This window comes from Belonocnema kinseyi, chromosome 1 (genome assembly GCF_010883055.1).
Source record: "Belonocnema kinseyi isolate 2016_QV_RU_SX_M_011 chromosome 1, B_treatae_v1, whole genome shotgun sequence".
In the NCBI taxonomy this organism is placed as follows: Eukaryota; Metazoa; Arthropoda; class Insecta; order Hymenoptera; family Cynipidae; genus Belonocnema; species Belonocnema kinseyi.
Genome location: NC_046657.1, coordinates 79,151,661 through 79,173,229, shown reverse-complemented (window position 1 = coordinate 79,173,229; position 21,569 = coordinate 79,151,661). Strand labels below are relative to the sequence as shown.

General features: G+C 28.3%; 1 protein-coding gene across 2 annotated transcripts in view; it reads right to left on the bottom strand.

Moving 5' to 3' along the window:
• The window catches only part of LOC117171618 (rho guanine nucleotide exchange factor 10-like), a 107,160-nt gene that overhangs the window by 44,879 nt on the left and 40,712 nt on the right, over positions 1-21,569 (bottom strand). The window contains exon 1 of one of the 2 annotated variants that reach the window (XM_033359105.1): positions 13,555-13,914. The exons of the other annotated variant lie outside the window; for it this stretch is intronic. Within the exon in view, the coding sequence (XP_033214996.1) occupies positions 13,555-13,594 (40 nt within the window). The 5' untranslated portion in view covers positions 13,595-13,914. Of the gene's footprint in view, positions 1-13,554; positions 13,915-21,569 lie in introns of those variants that run through there. 2 annotated transcript variants of the gene reach the window in all.

The window sequence follows — 21,569 nt, the reverse complement described above, 5'->3', positions numbered from 1 at the left end:
GTAAGTTGAATATCACTAAAAAGAAAACTTTAACATTCTATAATAGCGGAGATTAAATAAAAAAAATGTAGAATTATTCACAATATTAAAGGCTGTACATTGTAATCTATAAAACAATGAACAAATTCAAGATTTCCAGGTTATGAAGGTTTTAACAAAAATTCAAGGAGAATTCCAGGTTTTCAAGGTCGCTGGGCACCCCAATTATGACTTTGTTAAACTCTTCACCTGCGGTAATTGCTTAAATAAGCAAAACGGGAATTCTAGACTCTTGACAATTTAACTAATTAAAAATTGAATTTTTTGTTGAAAATTCGTACTAATGGATTGCAAGTTTATCTTTTATGATAGGAAAGTCATCTTTGTTTGTTGAAAATTAATCATTCTCGACAATAAATATAATTTTCTGTTGAAATGTTAAATTCCTTCGCAAAAATACGTCTTTTTCGCTTCAAAATTTACGAATCTATTTTTTAAACTGAAAATGTAACTATTTTCATTGAATATTCAATAAATTTTTAAATGATAATTTAAATATTACATTTTTAGTTTACAATTGATCTTTTAGTTGAAAGTCCATGTACTTTATTGAAAATTCTTTCTTTTTTCTGTGTGTAAAAATTAAGTTTCCTTGTTGAAAGTTCAACTATTCCGGTTAAATATTCATCAGTTTAGTTAAAAATTGATCTCTTTGGTTTAAAATTCAGCTGTTCCAGTTGAAACTTCGTCATTTTAATAACAAATTTATTATTTTGGCTGAAAATTAATTATTTAAACAGAAAATTTAATTTTTCTAATTATTATTTTATTGAAAATACAACTATTTGGTTAAAAACGTATGTTTTGTTAATAAATTACCTTCTTTGGTTGAAAATTAATATTCTTGGATCAAAATTCATTTTAATTGTTTGAAAGTAAATTTTTATTTGATTAAGAATGTATGTATTTTTGTGAAAATTCGTTTTTTTTTCAGAAAATTTATCTTCTTGGTTGTAAATTCAATTGAATAGGTTGAAAAGTAATTTTTTTACTGGAAAATTTAATTACTCTATTTTTTTATAAACATGTATCTCTTGTAGTTGAAAATTCCACTATTTGGTTGAAAATTTGATGTGATTGTTTAAATAAGCAGCACGGAAATTCTATTTTCATCTAAAATTGCTACTGTTTTTGGTTAAATTTTAATCTTTTCTGTCTGATAAATTCTACCATCTCATTGAAAATGTATCTATGTAAGAAGAAAATTCAATTTGGTTTTAACTATTTGGTTAAACTTTGTACTTTGTTGGAGAAAATTCAACTAATTGAAATTTTAATTTTTTGTCGGAAATTCATCTTAATGGATTGCAAATTCGTCTTTTATGGTAGAAGAGTCATCTTTTTTTGTGGAAAAATTAAACAGGTTTGTGGAAAATTCGCCTTTTTGTCTTTAAAATTCTACAATTTGGTCTTTCTCGGTTGAAAACGTATCTCTTTTGGTTAAATTGAACTGTTTATTATTTAACTTTTCCCGTTAAAGTTTCTACTATTTCATTAATTGTTAAACATTCATGTTGTTGTTATTAATAATTGAACTAATTGTTTAAAGATTTATTCACTTTTCAAAAATTAAATTAATAGATTATAGAGTAAAGATTAAATATTTACTTTACGTTTAGAGAAGAAGAAATTATGTTTCATCAGACATTGTATAGTTTTTAAATAATGTTAAATGATTTTACAATTATGTCTGCCATTAAAAAATTCTTTTTTGAGTTGGATATACTTGAGACGTTGAAAATCGTTTCACAGCGATACAAAAAAAAAAACAACCGAGAAAGCATACAATTGCAACATTAAAATTATAAAAAAAAGAGGATTATGAAGCAAAAATTTTCAATTTCGCAAGATTACAAAATATTAGAAAAAAGTCGAGTAAGTTTAAGAAATATTTGGAAGGTTTGGAAAAAATGGTAAAATAAATTGAAACTTTAAAAGATTTCAAAAAGTTTTAATAAAATACAGATTTTTGAAGAAAAAAAATCTTTTCAAGAATTTTAAAAGGTTTCAAGATAATAAATAAATATTTTTTTAAGATTCCTGGTAAAATTTCAAATGATTTCCTACAAAATAAAAAAGGGGAAAGATTTTAAAGAAAATTTCAGAACAAATTCAAGTTTATTAATTATTTTGTTAAAAATTCGTCTTTCTATGGTGGATTTAACTGTTTTTGATTTAAAATAAAAATATATTCTAATCAAAATTTAAATGATTACATTTTTTAGAAAATAAAATCTTATTAGTAGAAATTATTTTGTATCAAATTTGTCTCCTTTGGTGAAAATTTACACTTCTTTGGTTAAAAACGTAACTGGTTAAAAATTAACCTTTTTTTGCAAAGGAATCAACTATTTTGTTCAAAATTCATCTTTTTAGGATGAGTTCAACTGTTATTGATGTAAAATTACAATCTTTTTTGGTTGAAACTTTTTTTTTAAGTATCGGAAATGTTCAGAAATATGTTTCAACTATTTTAAGAATTTTAGGAAAATTAGATTTATATTACCTTAAAAGAAATAAAATTTAAAAAACTTTTATTCTAAATTTGTATTTTGTATTACAATAATGCTAAATTATTTTTTAAAATTATTTCTGCTATTACACGTAAATAATTAATTTTTAAACTGGATATATGTAGGTCTTAAGTAATTTAAAATCAATTCACGACACACAAAAAAAACCCGAGAAAACATCAATTTTGTCACATAAACCGTTTTTATGTGTTAAAATTTAAATCGATCTCATATCAATTATATTTTCTCTTCTGAAAACATCTTCATTATTAATTAAGTCGTGATTCTTATAAGCATAAAACTCAATATTTCTGTCCAATATGTTATTTCATCGATATTATAATTAATGCTTTTAATGTAAATTGGAAAACAAATTATCCAATGTTCTCAAATTTAAATTAAATACAGTTCAAGTTTGAGCTCCTAAGATATTTTACACTGAATTTTTATTTTACAATATTAAAAAGAAACTATTTAAAAATACATAATGAAAAATGTTTACAATTTGAAACTGAGTAAGTACTAAAAACAGATTCTATTACAAAAATTTAAATGGACGAAGTAAAGCATACTTGACTTGGCATTTAAAATTAAACCATAAGAGATCAAAGAACCTTGAAGAAAAAGATGTTTCGGTTTGTTTAAATGTTAATAAATCTTTAATTTCAATAAATAATACATGTAATGTATATTTAAAGAAAAAATATTTTACATTTACTCAAAACTACACTATAATTTTCCTAAACTGTTAAAATTTGGTTTTTTGTAGTTATTAAAAATTATTTGAACTCTAGAACTTATTAAATGTGTGTCAATCGAAGAATGTTATTATTAGTTGTAAATCTTGTTAGAATTTTGGTTTTATCGAACAATAATTACTATAATATATGTCTAACATCGTGAAAATCGTTATTTAAATTTAATCCAAAGAATCTTCAATGTTGACAGATAGACCATTTTACTTTATTATATTCAGCTTCAAAACATTTCATTTGTATAGATTCAACGAAAAAATATTTCATCTTTCAAGTTTTACTTAAATTCTAAACAGTTCAGTTTGAACAAGAAGAAATGCAGGGAAATAAGGGAAATACTTTAAACCCTGTCATTTCTAACAAAAAATAGAGTAATTAAATTTTTCTTTCAAAGAATTAAATTTTCAACCAAAAAAAAAACGATATAACATAAAAATAGTTAAATTTAAAACAAAGAGATAAATTTTCAACTGAAATAATGAATTTCCAACGAATAAAAAATAAATTTTTAGAAAAAAAGTTCAACTTTCAACCAAGTAGTTGAATTCTCTATAGAAAAAAATGTTAAAACTTTTAACAGAGAAAGATGTTTAAGTCAAGAAAGAAAAAAACATTTCAACTAAATTGGTAAATTTTTAAACAAAAAGGCAAATTCTCTACAAAGTAGTTAAATTTTTCCAGGGAAAATATAAATTTGTAACTAAAAATCAATTTTCAACCAAATGTGATAATTTCCTTACAAAATAATAGAATGTTCGATCTAAAAAGAAAAATTTTAAATAAAAAATATGAATATTCAACAACAAAGTTCATTTTAAACCAAATAAGTAGTTAAAATTTCAACTAAAAACGGTCAATTTTTAACCAATTAATGGAATAGTTAAATTTTCAGTCAACAACATTAATAACAAAAAAAAACGAATTTTCAACAAAATAGTTTTTTTTCAACCAAAGAGATAAATGATCAACAAATAAAAAGAATAGTTAACAAAGTAATTCAACTAATTGTAAGAAGTTTAATTTTTGAACAATAATGAAATCGTTGAGTTTTTCACTCGGACAAATTAATGTTAAAAAAAAAACTCGAATGTAAAAAGTCAACCATCAAAAAATTTGTGTTTAACAAAGTAGTTCAACTTTCAACCAAGTACTTGAATTTTGAGAAAATAGTAAGATTTTCATCTAGATAGTAGAATTTTTAACATGAAATATATGAATTCTGAAGGAAAAAAAAAAATAGAAAAGGGGGATGTTACTTTGAAAAAGCTTAATTAAGAGGTATCATTTAAAAAATTGGAAAAGAGGTAAAGAGGAAAGAGTGTAAAGTCTGAAAATTGCACACAAATTTATATTTTTCTAATTTTCTAGAAATTTTCAATTTTTCTCGTTTCCGGATTCCAATTTCGCACCTAAGTGAGGCTGAAATTAGAGGTTATGTTGTAAGTGTGGCATCGCGATTTTGGCGGGAAATTTAAATTCCAAGATCTCATTTCACGTTGGTAGGCTTAAAAAAATTTAACATAATTGTGAATATAATTATAGAAGAGAAAAATGAAAAAGATATGGAGATTTGGAGTTACTACATTCTAAATAGGCGTAGAATGCAGTTGTATTTTTTTTTAAAGGCGATTCGTTCCACATAATAGGCTGTAAAAGAAAAACTGCTCGAGATAACTGGAAAAACCTGGTGCAGCCGGGTTGAAGAATTCAATTTTAGCTATATATGCAGATCTGGTTTGTGTGGGTAGCTGACGACTAGGTTAGGAGTATCCACGACAGTCATAAATTCACACGCACACAACACACAAATATGCAGAGCCACCTATACGGGATCAGAGTAAATAATATGCTCATTGATATTTCCGGATGTCGAGTATCTTCCCGGTCCATAATTAATCTCTCCCACTTCCGCTTTTGGGAGGAAATGCTCGGACATTGTTCCCATAATAATTATCTTTGCTAATTCCCATCCACCCCTCAAATCAATTGAACATAACTTGCTTGCAGGCAAGAAGAATAGAAAATTTAAACAGCCTAGGAGTGGACACAAAAAATGCACTTTTGGCTACTTTTTCCTACCTTTAAATATAAAATTAAGTCAAACAGGTCTAATTTTGCCCAAAAATTCATAATCTTTTCAAATTTTCTTCGAGTTACCGATAATAGATTTTTAACAAAGCAGAGAAACCGTTTCAGAAATATATTCACATATGTTTCTCAAAAATCGCTTTTTCCTCCTGATTTCTACACAAATAAATGTTTTAAATATTCTACATCCCAGAGGAACAATTGCCACAGTGGGAAAATGTTTTTCAAGATTGACTAGATTCCAAAACTATTTTAAGTGGAGGAGTCAGTGAACCTGTGGAAAAAATGCGTCGTTTGTACTGATTGCACCTTCTCTGCTAAATTGTTAGAGCCAAGAGAGTATTGCAGGAAGCACGATTAAAAGCGTTACAAGGCCGGAGAGTTTCTCGTGGTGGAAAAAGGACAAGAATAAAAAAAAGGTGCTCGTCCAAGATACGCATCTCACTGAGCTGAGTTAAGTCAATCTTTTCAACCTCGAATCTCGACAAATTTCGAGGCCAGGGAAAAAAATCGAGATGTCGCCTCGACACGAATCATCCTTTTTATTTTTTTCCCATTTTTCTTTCGACGATTTCCAGATCGTTTGTTTAGACTCGTCTTGCATTAGTCTTGAAGCTGAGACTTCAATGACGTTAGATAAATAATCCATCTTAGAATAAGAAAAATATTCTCTAAGGTCAAAGTCAAAGCATTTCATTAAAAAAGGTGGAAAAATTCTAATATTGTTCAGGAATCAAAATAAGAATTCATAAGCGCGAAAATCGGTGCATATTTTAGTCTTTCGTCAATCATGGTTTCTTGAAAAATGGATAAAATTGAAGCAATCAAAAACCATTTTATTCAGAATTACATAGGCTTTCAGAATATTTTTGCATTTTAAATAGATTTAAATTTTCAGAAAACATATTGAAGTTTAAAGTTTTGCGCGTATCATATGTTTCTCAAAAAATCGTATTTTCGTTTTGATTTTGACTATGTCTTGCTAAGTATGCTTGTGAATAGAATTTTCCCAATGAAACTGGCTTGATAAGGAGATGATAAATCATTAGCATCCGATTGAAGAGCATATTAAATGTAATTCCCGAGAAGGCGATAACATCAGCTTTACTTCGAATCAGCATGTTTTTCAGAGTCTATCAAGTGCAACGTTTCCTCTCATTACACCCAGTGCCACACGAATACATACAAAAGTTACTTCACTCGAGTACTTTATCCGACACTATTGGCACTCAACATACAGAAAAAAAAAAAATATATATATATATATGTGTGTGTGTATGTAGTCAAATATAGTTATATCCAGTGGCAAGAATTAATTACCGTAAATGCGTCATATGCTTCACTATAAAAGAGCGTAGTAAAGTTTGATTATATACGTAGTTCTTCTATGTATCTTTTTGCTCCCCCTCTAGTTGGGAGGATAATGCGCGTTAAAGAGAATATAAGAACCGATTGCCGTCCCGTATAGTATCCCGAATAGCTCATAATGGCTCACACGCTCGTCCCCGAACCCCAGCGTCGAAACACTTTGATCTCGTTGAGGTCGTTGCCAAAGAACCAACTCCCCACGGAGATTATCACACTCCCTCACTTCAATCTCTCATTGCAATTCTTTTACATGCAGATCAATATAAAATTGTCTATACATTTAAATATTTAAATAAATTTTTTATAAATCTATTTATCAGCTGCTTTTTAGTTGAATTCATTTGAAGATTCCAAAAAGTTGTGATAAGACATGTAAGCAGAATTACTCGCCATACATTAGAAACTTGATTTCAAATCGGTCTACTTCAAGGCAAGATAATAAAAAATATTAGCAAAAGGAATGTAGGAAGTCCCAGATTTCAAACTTAAAAAAAGAAACTAGAAAAATGTTGAACCGGTTAGAAGATATTGAATAAAACTGAAAAATTAGCGACAATTTGTGCATATTTTTATAATTTCCGTTGTGGTTTTTGGAAAAATGGACCAAATTAAACCAATGACTGTTCATTTAACACAGAATTTGTTAAGCTTTCGAAATCATCTTGGATTTTACCGATATCTTTATTTTTTGCAAATACCTTCCACTTAAAATTTTTCCGGTCATTGTATGCTTCTCGAAAATCTATTCTTCATTCGAGAAGACCTTTGCACGTCAGAAGAATATAAATAAATAAACATGTAAATCACGATTGCCTCACATGTATATTACTTTACAATGCTTTTGAAAGATTTTAATTCAATAAATGTAACACTTTTTGTAAAGTGCGCATTCTTTGTAGGAAGTTTTCCAATGCAAAGTCAAAGGAGCAATAAATCCAACCGGTTTCTTTATTGCCACTAACTTCCTTTATCCCAAGCTCGCAAAATTACCTTTTCTGGTGAAAAAGTCGATTTACGGAGTACAACAAAGTGTCGATGAGAGACAAAACAGAAACTATCGGTGCAAAATTTCGTGCTTAGTAACCTTAGAGTGAATCACTGTGAAAAACATGAGCACTACACACGTGCCACAAATTTTTTTCCTTAGATTCAAAATCATAAGTCAATTCGTGCACTTTTTTATGCATAAAACACTTTTGAGGCACTGACAACCTTATTTGGGTAAAATTTTCATGTTTATCTCAATTGACTAGCACGCCGCGGCTTTTTGGACAGTTTAGACTTTATATGCTTTTTTTAAATGACAAAAAAAAAAGAATCATTGAAAGTGAAGGCGACAATGCGACCTGCTGGGCAGGCAACACGACCAATACTATTCTCTCAAGTCGCTTCATGGTCTCTTGACTCTTTCTCGTTGCACCAACTGCCCACACGACACACAACACATAACACACGAGGAGAGCAAAACGCACGCCTACAACGATTCTTTTTACGAGTGTCGATTTCATACATATGCATAGGCACGCACAGGCTGACAAACACTCGTAGAATAAAAGTTATGTCATCCTATTAAAGAGACTCGGGTGTTAAACGATAGCATTAGAATTTGAAAACACAATTTTTACAAACTTTCTGCTATGTTTCTTTTTTAGATGGATTAAATTCAATCAACCAGAGTTCATCTCACTCAGAACTTCATAAACTTTCAAATTATTTATGTATTTCCAATATACCTTCATTATTTGCAAATATATAGCAGTTCAAAGTTTTTCGCGCACTATATACTTTTCGCACATTATACAGAGTACAACTCACAGTTAGTAAATAAAACACAACAAAGTAAAGGAAAATAAAGCTGGACGTTGCAGCTTTCAAACTTAAAAAAGATATGAAAAAATATTTTTAAATCGTTATATTTACGCATTTTCCTTACATACTTTTTGCTGTTTTTTTTAATTGATCAAATCGGAGAAATCAGGGACCATTTTACTCAGAATTTGATAAGCTTTCGACATACTGATTTATATCATATATATCTTTATTTTCTGTCAATACAGCGTACTTCAAAGTTTTAATCGCATTATATCCTGGCGCGAAAATCGATTTTTCGTAATGATATAGACTATAAGAAGGTATCGAATGTTTTGCAGATGAAACATCAGTTATATTTTGCTAGTAGCAATTTGTCAGATTAGCATTGAGTATTGGGTCATTATCTGCGTACGTACGCACATTATGTATAATGAGAGAACCCTGACAATAGAGAGTTGGGTAATTTCGACGTCAGAGTGTGTGAGAGTCGCGAAATTGTCACTCCAGCAGAGCAAACCCGCAGCCTTAAACATAGACAAATTCTGAAACTAAATTAACTCTTATCCTCTGTCTCTTTTTATCTCGGGGAAACATATGGGCAGATTCTCTCTCGCACAATGTACACACAGTGATTCTCATTTCATGATTCATGAACATCAGGGTCATTCTAGTACCATTCACCCATTCACAGAATAATTAAGTATTCAATATTTGCCTAATTATACAATTTTTTAAATTCCTAATGTTTTCATCATTACAATTTGAAGATATTTTCTCAAATATAAATGTGGCAAAAAAAGGATTACTTTCGATGAGAATCACTGTCGTGGGGACTTCATTGGAATTCGTGTGACTTGAGCACGTGCGTTGGTCCTCGTGTGTGAGGAGGAGAGTTCTCGAATTAACATTTAAAAAACTGATTTGCGAAATACCAAAATTAATTCTCTCCTGTGTCAACAAATCAGGGAGATTTTATTTTCTCCTGAAAATAATGTCTCACACTTGGCCTAAAAAAGTCATCGTAACAAAAAAAGTATCTACTTTTAAATTAGGTTTCAAGATTACGATGATTCAGTCGTTCTGCATAATTATGAGTAGAGTTTTTCTTAATGATGACGCTACTTTGTTAAAAGTGATTCTAGTACTGTTAATTATTTTAGATTTTTTTTTTTAGTTTAAAGTTCAAAAGGTTTTCTGCTTCTGGCACTTTGAATTAGAATTGTAAAATGAGGTTTGGGACGCTTGTCACAGAAAAGAAAAGTAAACAAAGACTCTCGAGTATTTAGTTCCAAGTACAGATGGAACATCCGCTCCGAACCAATAGGCATTTGATCATTGGCCGGATGTTCGCTCAGCGAACTGAAATTATTCGCTCATCGAACATTCGATCCTATTTAACCAGAGCAGAATTTCTCCAATATCAAATTAGCCAATAACCATCAGTACTCCCAAAATTTAAAAGAAAAAAAAGTGTTGATGCAAAAAACAAATAATTTTGAAAAGTATTGAACGGCTGCATATTTTTACATTTTATGCAATGGTTTCTCGAAAAATGACTGAAATTTAATCAACCGGGATTTATTTTACCCACAATTTCATGGGCTTTCAAACCAATGAAAGACTAAAAAAAAGACTAAAATGCGCAAAAAACTGCATATTTTTACACTTACTGCTATGTTTTTTCTTCTTTTAATTGAAAAAATTGAACCAGCCAGGGTTGATTTAACGAAGAATTACATGAACTTTCCAAATTATTTTGGATTTTAATGATATCTTTATGCTTAGCAAAATGCGAAAATCGATCTTTCGTTATGATTTTGATTATAAAAAGGTATTCGTAAAAATTATTTCTCTATTTTTTCAGTACCAATGTATGGCCAAAATTTCATTTTTAAACCTTATTTTTTAAATATTTCTATAAGAGGAAAATTTTTACAAGTTTTGGGGATCAATTAAAATTTTTCTGTGAGAGATAACTGGATAATTGAAAAGCTTGATGTAAACTGAATGATTCAGTCCCTTCCTTTTTGTGTAGCTAATACCTACAAGTTTCAGCAAATTAAAAAGCTAATCACGTGACAGATGTATTATTAAAATCGTTACCCCGAACGTGTCTCTCGTACCGGATGCGTCCAGAGACGTTTTTTTCATTGTCATGATGCTGTGAAATAATATGAGGAGCGACCCTTATATTCAATTTCGGCTTGATTGATTCTTAAAAATGTCCTAAAATCTTAAATTTGGTGAAAGAAGGAAAAAATCAACGGCAAGTTTACAAAGAATCTACAACTTTGGTACACAAATATTAAATTATAATCTTTTTTTTCCATACACTTCATTTTTATCATAAACTTTTTTTATTTTGCGAATCTAAAATCGGACCAATAAAAAAAGTGTAAAAATTTTTAAACCACAGACTTCGGGAAGAAATTAAATATCGAATTAAAAAAAAACTTAATCGAAATTTGTAAGGCTTTAAAATTTCAAAGCCTTTGAATTTTAGAAAAAATGTAAATATTGCGATCATCGAACTTAAAAACATATAAATTTGAAGACATTTGGATTTGAATAATCTAACGTGTAAACAAATTTTAATTCAAAATTTAAAGCATCCAAATTTAGAAACTATTTGATGTATTTTGATAGCACCCAAAATTTTTTTAAAGATCGAGATAAAAAAGGGAAAAAATTGCGATTCAACATTTGAAGTGCTTTAAAATTCATCGATTCCAAATTGAAAAGTTACAAACATTTTGTAAATCTTGTAATTTTAAGTTTGAAAAAATAAAGAATTCAATTCAAAAGCTTCCCATTTTCGAAGTACAAAACACTGATTTCAAAAGTTTGGAGCAGAAAATTAAAATTTGAAATTTGAAGATCCAAGAATTTCAAAGCAATCGAACCGTAAAACATTCAAAACTTTTCAGATTGCAATTTTAAAAGCGTTCAAAGTTTAAACTGTAAATTGGAAATTTAATCATAAATTATTAGATTTCGAAGAAGAGAAAAATTTCAACAACTTATGTTTGTCACTTTCATTCACGTTTCTTATTGCAAATTTAAAGTTTTAGACAAAAATTATTACATTTTTAAGGTTTAGAAATTTTTAAACAATTTTACGTTGCGCTGGAATTTCATGTTGAAAATTGTTATTTTAAAACAAAAATATTAGATATAAAGCAAATTATTGTTGCTTAAAGTAATAGAATTTACAAGCTTTTATTTAAAAAATCATTAGATCTCAAAGAAGATTCATCATTTTTAGTAACATTGGCGTTTTTACATAAAAAAATGAGTATTTTAAAACAAAACTTATTATAATTTGAACAAGATTCAGAATGTTTAAAGTCATTATTTCAAGAAAATATAATTTTGTTTTCACAATGTAGGTTAAGCGAGCGGTTTTAATTACAAATTTAAAAGAGATTCACACGATTCTTTTGGCACAATTTAAGGTTATGTTAACATTTTTCACATGAAATCGGTTATTTTAAAATAAAAATAGATAGACTTTACAATTTGTAACAATTGATTCTCACGTTATGTTTTAGTTTTTCGCCGGTAATTTAAAAAAATATAGATTTACAATCTTTAACAGTTTCTCGTAATGTTAGATTAGATGTCAAAATAGATTAACTGCTTTTTAACTATTTTAAATTACATATGGCCGTTTCACATAGAAAATTTGTATTTTAAAATAAAAATCATTCTGATTTCAACAAGATTTAGAATCCCTTAGCAAATTTATATTACGTTACAGTTCTTCGTGGCAGAAAAGGAAATTTTTAGCAGTTAAAAATTAAAGTATTAAAAAACAATTAAAATTAAAAAATTCTTTTTTAATGGTTGAAAAACTAAAGAAAAAAAAATTTTCGTATTAAAAACGTAATATTCACATAATTTTACATGAGAATTCAGTAAACAAACAATTCAGAAAATAAGAAAACAATTTTTATTACTTTATGTTAGTGTTCTTTTTTCGAATGTTTATGTTTTTCACAAAAACTGCAACAGTTTGATTGTTTATTTATTGCATAAAAATATTATATTAATTCTGAAGTTAAGATATCAATTTTCATCAATTATCAAAAATATTGTCCTTGCTTTTATTTTTTTATTATTATAAATAATAGATATTATGAAACATAAATATTTAGTAATAAAATTAATTTTATATTTTAATTTCAAATTGCGTGCGACAAAAAAATAATCGCGGGCGTGTATGTTTTCTAGTAATTCTAAAAACCTTCAAATTTCAACTTACCTGAATCACCAAGCTTCAAAATTTGGTCAAATTTAGAAAACATTAATATCTGGATTTAACATTTCCAGTTATGATTCGACAAAAATTTGGGTGCTTTAAAAATTAAAAGTTTGCCCACGTTTATACTCGAAATTTGAAGGGCTTTAAAATTTAAATCCCTCTAATATCTTTTTTGCCAAGTCGCAGCTCTTATTTCACGATTTTAATTTTTCAAATTGAATGTTTTAGCTTTTCCACGATATCTAAACTGCCATATAATCTTGAAAAAAAAGGCAGAACAAACACTCACTGATAATGAGCAGGACACTATTTTGTATTTTCCCAAATGATTCACAAAACCCGGAAACTTTTAGACACTCTTTCCTAACGAACCGATAATGAAAACAAATAGATTCCACTACGTTTCAGCTGCCACTGATTATAATAAAAAATGTAAAAATAACCATAGACCATAGACACAACTCTATTCTCCAATTCTTAATGCGACTCGAAATTCTTCAGCCTTGATTCACAGATTCAAAACTCATTGTCCGTTTTCTCGATTTTGCAGGTGGCCGCTCAATGTCACCAATCTTCAAACAATGCCTTTATCCTGGTCTCAAGGTTCCAGGATCTAGACTTCTAGAGACTAGGTCTTTACCCCCTGGATTGGAGAATTGGACATTCCTCAAAAACTGGTATTGGGAGTAAACACGGAAAAACAATGGAAACTCACATTTGATAAGTACAATTCCATTTCTCTGGAGTTCCTCCATGACTTTTGGCACTTTTCTCTGTGGAGGGTCCTCTCTTCGCCAGGGCGATCAGAAGGACTTAACCTATCCAATCTCCATGCAGCAGCAGGTTTTGAATCACAAATCACAGAATCCACAGGAAGTTTCACACGAGTCACGGGATGGCGAGACCGGCAAACTTCGCGGAGCCGAGATTCTTGGTGGCAAGATTTGCGACACGAGGGTCAAAGGAACAGGAGGATGTCATTCCTGATTGTCGATTTAACTTGAAAATTGAAAAATGAGGCGGCACAGGTTTTGGACGCGACGACGACGGAAAGAAAACATGGCGTCAAACTCGAACGCTGTGGCTCTGAGTCAAGCACACGCAAAACCAACAGGCATGCAAGCAAGAGAGCAACACATCGGGTTTTGGAGCGGAAGGTAGTCAGCGCCAATGAAAGAACGAAAGGCAGTCGTGGTACCAGAGGCAACCCGTGGATAGAGAGAATTGTGCTGGTGGCTGCTATTGTGAATTGTCGTTGTTGGTTTTCTGTGAGAATGAGAGAGAAAGGGAGATGGAGAGGGAGAGAGAGAAAGAGAGCCTGCTGCACAGAGGATATGTGAGAGTGAGAAAGTTTTAGAGGAGGACGTTGAATGAAAGAGACGAGGTCTCTTCAAATGTTTGCTCAATACCGGTTGGACCAGACCAAATTTTCTTCTAGCAACAAAATTTTGTTGTGAAAACAAAAATTTCGTCGGAATAGGCAAAATTTCGTTGTAGCAAACAAACTTTTGTTTTTATAACAAACTTTGGTTGGAAAAGCCAAAATTTGTTTGGAAATTTCAAATTTTAGTTGAAGTAGAGAAAGTTAGTGGAACACGAAACATTTGGATGGAAGAAACAAACTTTGATTGGAACAAACATTGGTTTTTACAATAAAATTTAGTTAGAATACGCAACATTTTTTTGGAACAATCATAATTTGGAAAAAAACTAAGATGGAACAAACAAAAATTTCATTTTAGCAACTAAAATTTGATTGGGTCAAACATTTCTTTTGTTATTGCAAAAAAAAAAAAAATTAGTTGGAACAGACATTTTCTTGGAAAAATCATACTTTGGAAAAACTAAGATGGAACAAACAAAATTTCGTTCTAGCAACTAAATAAACTTTTGTTTTTATAACAAAATTTGGTTGGAAAAGCCAAAATTTGTTTGGAAATTTCAATTTTAGTTGAAGTAGAAAAAACGAACACGCAAAATTTGATTGAAAGAGACAAACTTTGGAACAAACTTTGGTTTTTACAACAAAATTTAGTTGGAATACGCAACATTTTTTTGGAACAATCAAACTTTAGTTGAAGTAGAAAAACTTAGATGGAACAGGCAAAATTTCGTTGGAAGAAACAAACTTTGATTGGAACAAACAAACTTTAGGTTTTAGAAAAAAATTTATTTGTAATATGCAAAATTTTTTTGGAACAACCAAACTTTAGTTGAAGTAGAAAAACTTAGATGGAACAGGCAAAATTTCGTTGGAAGAAACAAACTTTGATTGGAACAAACAAACCTTAGGTTTTAGAAAAAAATTTAGCTGTAATATGCAACATTTTTTTGGAACAATCAAACTTTAGTTGACATAGAAAAATTTACATGAAACCAGCAAAATTTCGTTCTAGCAACTAAAGAAACTTTTGTTTTTATAACAAAATTTGGTTGAAAAAGCCAAAATTTGTTTGGAAATTTAATTTTAGTTGAAGTAGAAAAAACGAACACGCAAAGTTTGATTGTAAGAAACAAACTTTGGAACAAACTGGTTTTTACAACAAAATTTAGTTGGAATATGCAACATTTTTTTGGAACAATCATAATTTGGAAAAAACTAAGATGGAACAAACAAAATTTCGTTCTAGCAACTACATTTGGTTCGAACAAACAAACTTTGCATTTTTTTGTTCTGGTTACTAAAATCTGGTCCGAACAAACAAACTTTTACTATTACAACGAAATTTAGTTGGAAGCGGAAAATTTTTCTTGAACAATCAAACTTTAATCGGCATAGAAAAACTTAGATGGAACAGGCAAAATTTCGTTCTAGAAACTAAAATTTGATGGAGACAAAAAAACTTTTGTTGTTATGACAAAATTGGGTTGGAAAAGTCAAAATTTGTTTGGAACATTCAAAATTTTAGTTGAAGTAGAAAAACTTAGTGGAACACGCAAAATTTTGTTGGAAGAAACGAACTTTAGGTTTTACAAAAAAATTTTATTGGAATATGCAAATTTTTGTTGGAACAATCATACTTTAGAAAAAATAAGACGGAACAAAGAAAATTTCGTTCTAGCAACTAAAATATGGTTGGGTTAAACAAACTTTTGTTATTACAAAAAATGTATTTGGAACAGACAAAATTTAGTTATAGCAAACAATTTTCGCTGGAACAAACAAGCTTTGCTTTAAAAAAAAATCTATTTGGAATAGGCAATATTCTGTTCTGGTAACTAAAATCTGCTTGGAACAAACAAACTTTAGGTTTTAGAAAAAAATTTAGTTGTAATATGCAACATTTTTTGGAACAATCAAACTTTAGTTGAAGTAGAAAAACTTAGATGGAACAGGCAAAATTTCGTTGTAGGAAACAAACTTTGATTGGAACAAACAAACTTTAGGTTTTAGAAAAAAGTTTAGTTGTAATATGCAACATTTTTTTGGAACAATCAAACTTTAGTTGAAGTAGAAAAACTTAATGGAACAGGCAAATAGAATAATTAATATTTTCTTTTAGCGACTAAAATTTGTTTTGAACATTAAACTTTGGTTGTAAAAAAGAAATTCGGTTGACACAAATGAATTTGTTTGGAACAAGCAAACTCTAGTTGGAAAACAGACAAATTTTGATTCGAATAAGCAAAAAATTGTAAAGCAAAATTTAGTTCAAACAACAAACTTTGGTTGTAACAAAATTTTTTCGTAGAAACAAGTAAACTCTAAGAACAGGCAAAATTTGATTGAAAAGCCAAATATAGAATAAGCAAAAAATTGGAAAGCAAAATTTTATCGGAAATCAAAATTTAGTTCGAATAACAAACTTTTGTTGGAAGAATAAAATGTGTTTAAAACAAATAATTTTTTTGGAACAAGCTAACTTTAGGGAAAGGCAAAATTTGATTGGAAAGCCAAATATTGAACAAGCACATTTTGTTTGAGATAGGCAATAAATTGAAGAAAATAAGATTTGATTCGAACAGGCAGATTCGGTTTGTAAAAACAAAAATTTAATTTTAACAGGTAAAATTTCATTCCAGCGACTAAAATTTGGTTGGAACAAACAAACATTGGTTGTTAAGACCAAATTTTGTTGGAACAGTCAACATTTGTTTGGAAAGCAAAATTTGGTTCAAATAACAAACTGGTTGCAACAAAAAAATTTGGTTGGCAAGAATGAACTTGTTTCCAACTTATTTGAAATGAGAAAGCTCTAGTAAATCTTGTTGGAACAGGCAAAATTTAATTGAAAATCCAAATAATAGGACAGGAAAATTTTGTTGGATGAGGCAACATTTTATTCGAAACAAAAGTTTTGTTGGAATAGTCAAAAATTGTCACTTACAAGTTTTTTATTTAAAAATTCTTCTATTTCGTTTAAAATAGACATTTTCAGTGAAGAATTGTACAAATTGGGTAAAAATGTATGTACTTTGTTTAAAATTAGTCTTTTCTGGTAGAAAATTAATCTTATGGTTTGAACATTCAAATATTTCGTTGAGAACGAGGATGAAAATGTAACTATTTCGTAGAAAGTTCATATTTTTGGTTAAAAATGCAATTATTTGGTTTAAAAAATAATCTGTTTTAGTTGAAGACTCAACTATTTTACTGTTTTTTATTTTAAATAAAAATATTTTCTTGAGTAAAAAATCAATTATTTATTACATTTTTTTAGAATTAGGCTGAATCCTAAATAAAATCACAGAAAAAATTAGTCGACAAAATTATGTATTATTAATGTATAGTATGTAATAATATTTATAATATGTAATATTAAAATTTAGTATAATATAAAATTAATTAATATGCCTATACTTTTTTTAATTACATTTTTTATTTATAAACAATTTCATAAATATAAATTTCTTTAAAAATGTTTAGAATATTATGCTAATTAAATCTAAAATTCTAAGTATGAATAACGTTTTTTAACCCCTTCATTGTCAGTGATACATATATGGGCAAAAAAAAACTCGTGCCACTTTTGCATCATGACACATGTGGACATGTCAGAATATATTTATTTAACGTGATCCCATTTATTTGTGCTAGAATATATTAGGGTTTGTAGGGTCGCTAAATTCAAATTTGATGTTGGATTTTCAAAATTGAAAATAGCGGATCCAATATGGCGGACACGGATCATTAAAAATGTTCAAATCAGATGTTGAATTTTCGAAATTAAAAGTGGCGTACATATGAACGATCTTTAAATCTTTAAATTTAACTCAATTTCAAATTAAAAATGTAATATTCAAAACTAAATTGAATCTTTCAAAATTAAAGCTTCTGAAATTCTAGAATTTTAAATTGTTATTATTAATAAAATTATGATTTAACATTAAAGCTGATTAGACAGCTTTTTCTAAAATAAAAAAATTAATTGAATTATTCTTAAAAAAACTTTCAAAATGAATAGTAATTATAAATGGAAAATATTTAAAAAGAAAAAATGTTTACTGCGGTACGTTAAGGCTTAAAAGAATACGAACTTCATTTTAAAATGAAAAAAATTTGTAGTCACCAAATATTGTGATATTAAACCTTTTTTATGCTCAAAATCTTAAAAATTTCAATTACTTGAAGTAAATTTAAATCACTTAAAAAGTAATAATTTTTAAATTGCTAATTAAATTTTCCAGCATTCAATTAATTCAATCCTAATTACAAAATTAAAACCTATAAAAACGAAATATTATAAATGTAGCGTTAACCTAAGTGCTTTTTTTAAATCAATATATCAATCAAAAAAGCTCTTGTGCTTTATCTCGTAGAAAATATCGATTCCCTTATTTCTATAATTAAGGAATGTTTAAACTACCCTGATCATAAATTCAAACGTCAACCTTGCAAAAATATTCCGAATTCAATGTTCAAGGGATAATAAAACAACCCTTGAAGTAAATTCAGTAAAAACATCTCTTACAATTAATTCAAAGGCATATTCTTGTTAAAGTTTTCTCTACTTATTTAAAAGTGATTTCGTAGAAGCTTTGAGAAAAAAAAAAAATTACTAAAATAAGCATTTTTCTATTAAAACACATGCAAAAATTGAAACTTTTACATGTCTTTGCCTAAAAACTGTCTACTTTTCTCACTTTTTTTTCTTTCTAATTTTTGCTATACATGTCTAGTCAAATTTTTTCGTACCTTGTGTTGTTTATCTAAAAATTTATTTGTTTATTTTCAATGTTTATTTTACGAATAAAACAAAAACTGTGCTTTCAATCCAAAAGTGATTAATAAAGAAGTAGATCTTTTTTGGGTATATAATTTTGATCAATTCAGCTTTTTTCCTTGTAATTATCGAAAAATTTAATTTGGTTTGTTTTCAATGTTATTTTACACGATTAAAACAAAAATTACGTATCCTATAAAAAAACGATTAATAATAAATTTGTAGATCTTTTTGGGTGAAAAACTTTTGTCTTTTTTTTTGTAGCTTACATAACTTTTTACATTCTCATCATTTATGATTGAAAAAGTATTAGAATTGTCGGAAATTTGACATCACACTTTTTCAACGGATCTCCACGTTTCGAGACCCCCTGAATCCGAAAATCAGGTTTTCACGATGGCGTCTGTCTGTCTGTCCGTCCGGCAGTCCGTTCGTCCGTAAACACGATAACTCTCGAAAAAATTGACGAATCAAATTCATCTTTGGCACACTTTTTTAGGTCCTCAAAGAAAGGACGAGTTCGTGAACCAGCCATTTTTGATAAAAATTCAAAAAGTGAGAGCATTTTGAAAATTTTTGAGAACACTTTTTCAGAATTTGAAAATTCAATGTACGGATATTTATAGTATTAAAAAGAACAAACAATTTATCCTTATGAATTTTTTCGATAAAAAGAAAATTCTCAGAATTATAGCGTTTTAAAAATTTTTTTAATCAAACGAAAATCAAAATTTGAAGCCGAAAAACGCACGATATGAAAAAAAATCAAGAGAAGAAAAACATTTCTTTTTGAAAGCCCAACAAGATTATTATAACCAATTTTTGGATTTTCTTTAAAAATCGAAAAATCAAATTTTGATTGCACAAAACATAATGGAAAATATAAAATTCCATTTTGTGGACAAAGTATGTAGGATACAAAAAAAGATGAATTAACAAAAATGGTTATCCCCAAAAAGATCTAAAATTTCGTTAAGAATCACTTGTTGATAGAATGCGTACTTTTTGTTTTATTTGTGAAAAATAACGTTGAAAAAAATAAAATAAAAAAAAATGTGTGGAAAAACGACGAAAGTTACGAGAAAAAAAATCCCACAAAACCTGTTTACAAATATCTGACGGAAATCGAGCGCACAGCGCGAGTGTCACGATGAGAATGCGTACCTCAAAGCCTACAGAGCTTTGAGAAACTTAATTTTTGACTATACTTAATGAAGTAGACAATCATATAAATACTGCCATCTAAAAGAGACCTTTTTGATAAAGTTTTTTTCAAGCATTCCAAATTCAAAGAATAAATATTCGAGCGCGAAGCGCGAGGTAACTTATTATCGAGCGCGAAGCGAATAAAACAAGAACGTACTATCAAAAAGTAATTAATCTTTTTTTGTATCTTGCAGTTTGTGCGCAAATGGCATTTTTTTTTTTTGATTATTTTTTTGCGTGATCAAAATTTGAATTTCGGATTATTCCAGGAATCTGTATTATCATAAGAGAAAAATTAATAATAAAAGATGTAAAGAAAAATATTTCAACTAAATCTTATCCGGCACACAGCAAGGACGCAGAACTAGATTTATTACATTCCCGAGAATTTAAGTTTAGGTTATATAACCGAGAATATGACAGCATTTATGAGAATTTAAAAGAATTTAGGAGAATCTATGATTTTTAACAACATTTTTAATGTTCACCTTATGTCAACGGTTCAAAGATAATTTTTGAACGGTTAAATATAAATTATTTTCTAGCTTGGGCATATTCAGTAATTTAAAACATGCTTATTAATTAATTAACACTGTTCGACTGAAACTCTAACCGCAAAATTCAACTGCCTCACATTACTTAACAATTACTAGCATGAGTAAATTTTCTACGAAATAGTCAAATAAGAAAATAGTATAATAGTTTAATTTTCAACTAAATAATCAAATTTATAACTAAAAGGCTAATCTTCAGAAAAAGTTGCGAATTTTTAAAATTCCAATCTTAAAATATTTTATTTTTTATGTTTTTAACTTGCCCTATTTTCGGAATTTTATTCCTATACTATTCAGATTCTAGATTCTTCCATTTAAAAATTAAATTGTTAAATTGTAAACGCTTTGAATTAGAAATGATACAATTGCAACTCCTTTCTAATAAAATTGTCAGTTTAAAAAAAAATTTAATCTGAAATTTTTCAATTTGGAACGTTTTTAATTAGAAATAATACATTTTTAATTCCTTTGAATTTTAAATGATCGAATTTTGAAAATTGTATTCGGAAAATATTTCATTTTTAACGTTTTGAACTTGCTCTATTTTCGGAATTTTCTCATAATCTTAAATCATTGCAATTTGCGAATCTTATATTTAAAATAAAATTGTTTCATTTTATAAGCTTTACAGTAAAAATGATAAAATTTCAAATCTTTTCTAATAAAGTTATCTAATTTTCAAAATATAATCTAAAGGTGTAAAACTTGAAACGCTTTTAATTAAAAATAATACCACGTGGAAAACTTGTATTTCAACGCTTTTCCGTAAGAGGATTATTTATTATTATTATTAATTAATAATTATT